At 41.4% G+C, this 10,354-nt stretch overlaps 1 protein-coding gene across 1 annotated transcript in view; it reads left to right on the forward strand.

The window, feature by feature from the left end:
* SPTLC3 (serine palmitoyltransferase, long chain base subunit 3) overlaps positions 1-10,354 on the forward strand; it is a 52,201-nt gene that overhangs the window by 39,093 nt on the left and 2,754 nt on the right. The window contains exons 9-10 of the mRNA XM_009871746.1: positions 9,077-9,212; positions 10,188-10,317. Of these exons, the coding sequence (XP_009870048.1) occupies positions 9,077-9,212; positions 10,188-10,317 (266 nt within the window). The remainder of the gene's footprint in view (positions 1-9,076; positions 9,213-10,187; positions 10,318-10,354) is intronic.

The raw sequence follows: 10,354 nt of genomic DNA on the forward strand, positions 1-10,354 counted from the left end.
AGGGAATAGATAACAAGTGGGCAGCAAGGATGGAAACGAGGACCGAAACAAGATTCTGAGGAGACGCACTGGAGAGGCTGTGAGCAAAAAAGGGCCTGGTGTGGAGAAGGAGTAGAGGGACAAATGTGTCTGTAAGAAACTACAGCAAACTCCAAACCGGTGCAGGTACCTCAGACGTTCTCCTCTGGTCAGTAAACTGCTGTGCAAGTGTGCTAGCTAGATGTGTGCTTACGTTCCTTGGCAGCAGGAGACCCCAATTTGGATGGGGAAGTTCTCATTTTAAAAGCTTTGCCTCACCTTAAGTAAAAAGATACCAAGAAGTTATGGTATAGCCCACAGAAACCATCCATAAATGTATGCGTAGGTCCCATATCAATATTTGTGATAGTTGTAAGACATTAGTGTTGTGATAATGTGACTGGGAGAATACTGCAGAGCCCTGAGCGAGCTATTACAGTTTCCTTCTTTTGCCATGTTTTCTGCTGTGACTTGAGAAAATGAAGAACAAAAAAATGCTGAATTAGGAGAAGATAGTAGTTCCCTCAAAACTGACATGCACAGTTGTTCCTGCCTTGTAGAGAGGGGTAGGTTTGGGGTAGTTATGACCAAGTCCTTTGTTTCTTGAGCGACTTGTTTCAGAAAAGTCAGAGAATGATAACAAAAATTGTGAATATATTTGCATTTTCATGTAAAATCATATTTTTAGCAGAGTGCAAGTTCTGGCATTTTTCAATGCCGTGGTTTATAGGACTCCCAGAAAATCGATGGCTTGTAGAACAAGGCACATTTATTCTTGGTAACATGTCATAGATACTATCGTAGTTCCTATAATAGAGTTGTTCAAAAGGGTGTGAACTTCTGGCAGCTGTATTTCCTTTAGTAATGTCATAAGGCAGCAAGTTCCACAGTTCAGTTCATATAGCCCATTAAAAAAATATAATTTTATCCCTCTTAAGCCTTTGTGGCCTTTTCATCTCAAATGTGTCTCTCCTCATTTATTAGGAGATATGGGAAGCAGAAGTTCCCACGGCATTTAATCTTTATAATTCATAATATAGATATTATTTATGTGTTCTTCTCGTGGCTTCTCATTACGCCACTGGAGATACCTCAGGAAACTCAGCAGCTGCCTTAGTGGTTTTATCCCCATGATGAGACTGTAGTTGACTCAGAGTGTTTGGACCCTGGACAGATTTTCAAGTACGCTTGCTTGCATGCAACACAGCCCCTGCAGCTGTGACCTCAGACCTTTTTTTTCCCCTTTCTGCCTGAGAATACCAAAAGCATATTTTTACACTTAAATCTGATAGGCAAAAAAAAATAGAACCACTAGGCAGACAGAGTTAAGACTGCTAAAAAATCTAAGGTAGTTTTCTTGATGATTAATAATAGATTATAGTGGTATCAAAAGGAAATTGCAGCATTTGTAAAGGTATAATCTTTCTATTTGATGCATGGCAAATAATAATTTACCAACAGCAATAAGCATTTTTCGTATGTTTTTATAGGATGCTAAAAAATTCAAAACCCTGTCCTTGGGAATCAACTGTCCTTGTTATATTAGAAGATAATTCCTGAGGTTGCTTAGATAGAAAGTGTTTATTTAAAATGTTAATTTACTGTACCATTTGTTCTAATCCGTTTACCTTGTTGTAACTACTAGTTTTCGGTTTTGTTTTTAGCAGACTTTGAGTTCTTGCATTTGAGCTCATTCAGATTGTGAGAAGCTGCAGAATGCTGCTTTCTGTTTTGGCTTGGTATTAAAAAGATCTGGTTTTAAAAGGTTCCCTTTTAAAACATTTCTGTCTGCCTTAGATGTCTTTATAACTGGAGGACTGACTTCTTAAAATGATCAGTTTCCAACACCTTCCATTGCTATCTGTGCTCAGCAATCTTCTGAAAACATTTTACAGGGTCCTCTGTAAATTGAAAAACCTTAGTTTCACATTACTGCAGCCTGCCATAAACCAGCACCAGTGCAAGGAGGGGCAGATTTGCCCTCCTTTTTGCTTTCCCCCCAACCAATTCCCTTATTCGTGCCCCTGTTCCTTACGCCAGCGTTCGTGTTCGTGCAGCCATGCAATGAACTGAATCAGAGAACTCATCTAGCTGAAAAATAACCAGCCCTCCCCAGAATGGTTAGCCTACGGCCAAACTGGTTCCCTGAGCCAATCTGCCATATGGCTACGTGGATCCCAGTGCCAGGACTTGAGCAGCTGGAGCCAAGAGGAACGATCCCTTTTGCAGCAAAGTAAACCCATGCCGGGCCGAGCTGATTGTGGAACTATAGCTGCAGCTTTGATGCTGCAGGCTACATAGCGACGCACCCCCTGAACCTGCTTGACACAACTTTGAGCGTCAGTCATACCAGTCGTTCATGTCTTTTTACTGTTCCTTCTCAGATTCTCATTTTGCTGCCTCATTCAGAGAGGATTGCTTCTTTCGGGTTCTCATCGAGCAGAATGCTTGAACCCTGGCTTAATTTTAATATTCGCAATAAGTATGTGCTTATAGTTAAAGTGCTTAAGCCAATTTATTCCCTGTTTGCACAGCTTTGGTTCCATGACTAAGGCTTCCAGTCACTATGACAGTGAAGATGCTAATGATTATAATACACTGTCATGATTATTATTTGTCTAAGCTGAACTTCACAGATGTTCTCCCAGCAGTGGATGATGAAACAGAGCTAAACTCTGCCATCTTTACTCAAAATAAGAGACACACTGTTCCAGTGGAGCCACCTGCCATGCAGTCCTCATCCTACAGGAAGCCAAAGCTATCCGTGGAGGGGGCAGTGGACTTGAACAAGCAGGGGATTTGGAGTGATAATGTTTGCAGTGATTTGCAAGAGCTCAGAGGATTGACCAAATCCTACCTCGCTTGAAGTGACTTTTTCCACATCCAAAGTTAAATTGATGCTGTAGTCCTCTAGCAGACCCTACCCATGGATAGGTATCACCTCTATCCCCATGGAAGTGTTAACTGCAGGCAGGAGGAGGGATGCAGTTAGGTTTGGATGAGATTCACAGCCTGTCCCCCAGCGAAAAAAAACATTACAGTTTCCCTGGGGACGGCAACATGCAGCTCCACGACACCTTTAAAGGGCATCTTTGCTGCTGGGATAGAGCATGAGGGTCCCTCCTCTGTTCCAGATGCTGCCCAAGGAATCCAGGGCTGTTATCAGCCTGAGGAGCACAAAGGAGAGAAGTGCCTTTACTAAAGGCGTTTAGATCCCTGGCATTTCAGAACCACCTAATGGGATACAGATGGAGCACGTTGTGCACCAGCTGCCTTTCAGCAGGGAGACTGACCTGCTTTGTGATTAATCACCTGTGCTGGGAGTAAGTAAGGCTCAGCCAAGGCTGGCTGCTCTGTCCCCGCTTTTGCACGGGATGCCGGATGCTTACGTTGCATATCTGAATACAGATAAGGTGCTTGGTGGACGTAGCGGATTCATTCAAGAAATAAGGTAAAAATGATGGAATCTGTACAATTTTTCTCCTTTCTGCTTCAGCTGAAATTGCTGCTTTTTCTTGCCTTAATCTGCTCTGGAAAATGTTTTGCAGCAGTTCACAGCTAAAATTGGACTGATTAAATAAGTCCTTAAGGGCTTATTTAGCAGCTGAATTAAGCTGAAATTACTAGGTTTCTAGTTGGCATTAGACTGTAGGAGAAAATATCTTCACTTCTCCCCAATTCATAGCAAAATTATTTGTTTTATAAAGGTTTTTTACCTGAGAACATACTTCCTTTAGGCACCCTAGTTTTACAGCATTCTATTTGTGATTTAATGCACATGGAGGTACATGTGCATTACTCTTATAATGGAACCAGAGGAAAAAAAAGAAAATCTGTCCATCTGCAACAGTTTAGTGGGGAAGAGCTATTGTTTTCCAAATTTTTTTTTCAGCCTATGAAAGTTTGCTTTTTACTATCTAGTTGTTAGTAGAGGAAAGCAGGGAGTGGAGCACTCTATCCAAGGAACACAGATTGAAGAGATGCAGTGACACCAGTATGCAAAAGTGTGATTGTGTAACTAATTACCTAGAAAGACCCCATGAAACAACAGCTGGAGGAGATTAAAGCAGGTGGATTTGTGTCTTGAAAAGTCCACTGCATGCCAAAAAGAAGTACGGCATGGAATTATCTTTCTGGAACGGGTTCAGGAACAATAGCTCTCCTTCCATTAAAATCCACCTGAGATCTTGATATAAAAGGCTACAGGTTGCTTATTCCTGTTTTCAGTACACTGAGTCAGAATTTCCAAGGGTAGAAGCTTACAAGAAGAGTTCAAAGGTAGAATGTTTGTGCAGGAATTGAACACAGCCAGCTTCTCTGCTTATTAAAATCGTGCGGGAGTGAAAAGCAGACGTAGCTGGAAGAGGAAAACAAACTTTTGTTTCAGATAGCTGATAGTTTTACTGCCTCTTTCACTGCCAGGATAAGGTCTTCAGCTGGCATAAATAGGAAAGCCTGTTGAAGTGCATGGAGCTGTGCCAGGTAACACCGGCCTGAGATCAGGCCCTGAGCCGTGCGGGCAGGATGCCCTCCTGCTGTTGGACTCCGGAGCAGCTTCTCCCCAAAAGCAGGTCTGAAGCCATAGCCCAGCACATGACAAAGCATCTACCGAGTCTGTTACTCCAAGTGGCTCTCTTAAAAAACTTGATTCTTCAAAGAAATTACGAGTAAGCTGCTGTCTCTTATCATTGATCTCCCTCTTGCCTCCACTTTGTATTTTTTCTTAAACTAGCCCATATTAATTTTGAGCTATAAAGCCTTCTAGAAGCCTGCAGAAACTAATGAGCTAAAACTGCTGATACGCAATAATGTGTGTCAAATAAAAATGTAATCAGCATTATTCTGAGAATTGCCAGCACCTTAGAACTTTGCAGTAAACCAAGTGTTTTTAATGTGATGCAACAAATGTAAACTCTGAATTTGCCAGCAGCAGGTGGATTGCAGATGCAATAAACCTGTTTTTGTTTTATCATCCAGGTAATTAATCCTGTATTTCAACAAAATCCCAGTAAACTGCCTGTGTATCATTCGGTGTTCCAAGCAGCATGAAGATAACTTGTGAAATTTAAGAATCCTTTACTGCTCAGTTTTCTCTCTTTCTGTCTCTTCTTAATTCAGCTAATAAAAAGATGGAGAGTTCTTAATAAGGTCATGCTCATCCTTAGCTGAAAACTCGAGCGTTAGTGAGCTTAGTTTCAATTAGCTAGGGGTCAGTTTTCCCTGTCCAGGCTGTTTTCTCCAAACATATGCTGTGTTGTGGTGCATGTGTTGTATGGAATAGAACTAATCTGGAGAGCCTGCATGCTGTGCTATAAGCTATTTGCATAGATTGTAAAACCTCAAAAATTTTGCAAACTAAGAATTTTTGAAGAAATATATTTGCTAAGGCCCTGATCCTCTAGTTAATGCCATACATGTAAATTCTTACGCTCTAATAAGTGCAGCTATATCATTTTAGCTCAAGGGTCCAACTCTGCAGATTTTCACTGGGTAAGTAATAAAGGATGCAAGATCACAGCCTCAAGAATCAAAGAAAATAGTTTTTAAATGCAATGTATTTGGTTAAACATACTACAGTGAATTTGGACTAAGATCTGATTCTAAAGTGAATTCATCACTCTTACGCTGATTTAATCTGCAGTATAAGGGGAAGACAGGGCTTATGAGACCAAAAAAACCATTTTACTCAGATCTGCCTCCTCATCTGACATTGGAGGGTCCCGTAAAGGAACAAAAAAGAGTGTTGAAGTACAGTTTCAATCTGTAAGGCTTTTATTGCTCTTATCAGGACAGCATATAGGACGGTTGCGTATACGATGTGTGTATGTGGTCTTAACACGATTTAACATGGGAAAGGGAAGTGTTGACACTTGGTAAAGAAATAAGTTCCTCCCAGCCACCCGCCCACAAATACAGCGTGCGTAGCAATCGTCCCCTAATGTGCTGCTTTTCCCTCCAGATATATGTGAGCACTCTGATCTTTTATTTGGCTCTTTAATGCATCCCTGCAAAAGAAAGTACTATTCTGGGATGCTGCTAGAACATTAAAGTGACTTTTTTACATCAGCACTGGCTTGCTTGAAATGAGTTCCATAGGGAGTCTTGAAAGGCGATCTCTCCCGTCACAAACTGGTTGAGGGTATAGATTTAGCAAGGGAAGGCTGGAAAAAAACCAAAGAGGTGTTCGACTTTCAGGAGGTGGCCTGAGACTCCTTGTTCAGCTCTGAAGTTTCCTTTGCTGGATTCCCCCTCTTGCTTTGGAGTCTAAATTTCTGGTATCTAAAGTAAGGAGGGACAAACTGATCAGCTCTGGGCCATGTGCATATGGTTTGATAAATAGGGAACAGCCTGGAATCTTGCATGGCTGACACTTTGTTTCCAGCTTTGTGGTAAACAGCTGAATAGAAAGGAGAAGGCAGCGAGTCTTCAAACTGCACTCGCCAAGAACATCTGCATTTATGAAAACTTTCCCTAATTGAAAATATAGTAGTTTCAAATGCTGTAGACCGAGAATTTGGAAACTAGCTCAGGGGCTGCTAAGATAGCCAGAAGCAGCAGTGGGTTTTGAACCCCCAGTTCAGGTTACTCCCCACCCTTCTCCTCATAGTTTGGGTGTTCAGGAGGTGCTAATAACATCTTTACAAATTTGACTAAGGGAAAATGTCTCTCTTTAGACTTCAAACACGTTATTCTGTGGTTCTTCCCTAACTCCCTTTCCTTGCCATCTCCCCTGCCCCCATTTCTCCTCCTCCTCTTCAATATTTCCTCCTGGTTTTTTTGAGATCTACTACACCAAAAATATTTTTGGAAATACCACAGACTATTGTTTTTATTAGTGACTGGAAAGCTTTGTAGTAGGACGCTTTTGTGTTTCATTTGTTTTCCTTGCTCTGGCACAGCTGTTTTTGTTTTAGCAGCATTAGAGAGATGGTTAAACTATTTGTGGCCTTTTCTAACCCAGCAGATCTCTTCCACTGAATGCTTTAAACTGAATGACTGAAACTGTAACTAACAGGTTGTCTGCGTGGGCAGCTTTGTGCATAAAGCTACAAATGCACTGGTTTTATGAGATCTTTTAATTTGTTCAGCAAAACACTGATCACTGTGAAGCAAGTCCCAGTCTCCCTATAAATTTCCCAGCCAGAACACTGACAGAACCTTGACTCGGGAAGATACAGAACAGATGAAGCGGTAGATCTTGTTCAAACCTACGCATGCTCAGAAATGATTAATGGAGGAAAGGTTGGTATAGGTGCGGTGATCTGCACCTTAGCCAAGAGAGAATAGGAAGAAAAGCCACAGCAGGTGCAGGGGCGGAACGTGGTCTGAGGACAAATCTGCTGAAGGTGGTAGCAGCAGCTAGAAATGCCGAACTGGCCACCGTGGTTACAAGGAGGAGGCTGGGAAATTAGGCGACAGGCATCCAGTCAGAGAAGGATGACAGGAGAAAGTAGTAAATGTGGAGTGAAGCGAACGAAAAGTAAAGTCAAATGAAGAAGTAAATATGGAGTGAAAATGCAATACATCTGTGCAAAAACACCTTAAAAGCAAAGGGGAAAAGAGGAAATGAGTTGTACTGGAGGCTTCCGTCTTCATGTCTGGTGACATAACATAAGTGATATTGAAAGTCTGGGCTGACGAATAGCAGGAAAATGAAAGTTAAGAATGTAGCTGAGATGTGTCCCGCTAAACCCCAGTCTAACCACATGTTGCCACCACTTCTGCTGGGCAGGCACAAGCAGCTGCACGGCGATTAGGTTTAGAAAATGGATCTGTTTGATGTTGTTTCAGTGCTTTTCTTTCTGGTAAGGTCAGGCAGACCTGGCTCAGTTTGTCGTGTGAGGCTGGGGCTGGGGAGGCAGTGGGAAAGAGCAGCATGGGGGTGCTGGGTAGGTGGCACCATCCATCTCAGCACCTTACAGCATTGGACAAGCAGTGCATATATCAGCTTGCTGATGAAATACAATGTAGGAGGAGTGGGGAAAGGACATAGTAATCTCCTGCCTACAGTCGTGTTAAGTGTGGTTCTTGCCTCTTGTATGCAATGGGTGGGGAAGCAACTGCACTTGTCAGAAACCACCTCCTTAGTGACACTGCGAAAGAAAAGGCTTGGTTTTTATCTTTTTCATTCGTTAAAAATAATTGTTTTCAACTCTCCTGTCAGTTTTTCTGGGGGACACATCAATGGATTCGTGACTGAATGAGGCCAGAGACAATGCAGAGAACAAAACTTGTGTCTGCAGCTCTTGAATGCTTGAAGTCTGTTGTCAGATGATGATACTGAGGTTAAAACAGCAAGATAAGAGGACAGAAACTGAACAGGACTCAGCTAGGGATTACATATATAGGTGCATTTTAGAGTAACTGGAGTGATGCTAAATGTTGGTAGAAAACTGCAGATCAGACCTTGTTTAATAACAAAGTTTATTGCATGCTTTCCCTCTGTCTAAAAAATTGTAGCAAAAACATCAGTTTGAGCCGACTCAAAATACAGTATTTTCTACATTAAGCATTCTTACACTCACAGAACAAAAAATAAAATCCACAAAATTGTGTGCACAGAACTAGCTAAGATATAATACCTATGGACCTCCATGGAATAGTGTTCATAAGAAAAAGTATGCATATACTGACATCTGTATCAACAGCAGACATCAGTTGTTCCACTTTATAGTGAATTATGTTGAGAAAGACCATGGTCTATTTACATGTCCTGTACGCAGAGACATATAACTACTTCTCTCTAGGTGCGTGCCATTCAGTAGGCTTTATTCAGTGCAGTAAAAGGAACTGTCCACTATCTATCCTCAGAAGACACGTTTCTGCCAGTGGGAAGTCACCTCACAAGTACAGGAATATCCGTTGTCTGTCCCACAATGCCATAATAATCAGCATAGTTGCGTTTAGCTCGTTCCACGGTTTTCTTCTGAATCAAATAGCAACATACTCATTTCAGCCAATCTTTTTTGAACTGTTCCCCACAGCCCTGTTTCTTGGCTGTTACTAGACTCTGGTTATGATCTTTGAACTGACTGTTCTCCCAACTGACTCATTTCAGGGCTCCAAAGAGTGCGCCAGCTGGGGAAAAACACAAGATACTTCAGACGAAGACTGCATGAAATGGGCTTCATCATTTATGGCAATGATGATTCTCCTGTTGTCCCCTTACTCCTTTATATGCCTGGTAAGATAGGGTAAGTACTGGGAAAAAAAACAACAACTGTTGGCAAAATAAACACTATTCAAGTTCACAGATTATTTGGTATACGCTGTGAAAATGTACTTATGTGTGGTAGATGCTTCACAAGAGAAACGGATACTGTTAGGTGACTTAATCATTTAGTTACACTCTGTTTTAAATTTGGCCCTAGACTTAATTTTGAGGTGTTCCAGTATTCAGAATTTTTAAGATTTCTCTTATCCTTTTTTAACTTGCTCTGGGATAATACCTTTGATAGGGTTTTGAATTTGGATTTTTATTTTTTTAATTTGTAAGCATTAAAAGACATACGTTGCCTTTGATGTACAAATTATTTTGGATGGATGTTCTTTTCCCCCCATCTGATCTTTGAACAGTTTTTTCATGTTTTAATACTTACCAGCCAGCAGCTGTGCACTGACTTGGACATGCAAACTAGAAGTCAGTGGCAGCATAATGTAAGGGTTAAACTGTAGGGAATAGTTGCAAGTAGTTTAGAGTGGATATGCATTCTAGGTCTAGTACCTACTACAAAAAAGGTTCCTATACTGGCAGAGTGATTATGAGTGCAAAGAAACCATTACACAGATTGTTTTATTCCTGTTGATATGCAGGAACCCAGCTCTCATACCTTCCAGAAGTCAGACTTCTCCCTTGCTTAGGACCTGCAAATACCCACACAGTTTGGTTTACACTCAACCCCTTTCATTGATCTAAATGAATCATACCTATTCTACAGGGCTCTCTCTTTCATCATACTTTTAGTATTTGACTCCCATTTGTCTTCATGAGCTGTTAAGCAGCAAGTCTTAGCAGTAAAATTCTGGTTCTTATTGAATTCAATGGGAATATTACCATCCACTTCAACTGAAGACAGGATTTTGTCAATTGTTTTATTATACCTGAATGTTTTCTCTCAGTGGTCCAGTTGTTGGAGATAATTTATCTTTCTTTCTTCTTCTCTGCTTAGGGCTTTTGCAAGACGCATGTTAGAAAAAGGCATTGGAGTTGTCGTCGTTGGGTTTCCAGCTACTCCTATCACAGAATCCAGAGCTCGGTTTTGTGTGTCAGCTGCACATACACGGGAGATGTTAGACACGGTAAGCACAGCAGATGTCCTGGCGTAATTAACTTCAG

Source organism: Apaloderma vittatum, unplaced genomic scaffold (assembly GCF_000703405.1).
Source record: "Apaloderma vittatum isolate BGI_N311 unplaced genomic scaffold, ASM70340v1 scaffold5910, whole genome shotgun sequence".
Classification (NCBI taxonomy): Eukaryota; Metazoa; Chordata; class Aves; order Trogoniformes; family Trogonidae; genus Apaloderma; species Apaloderma vittatum.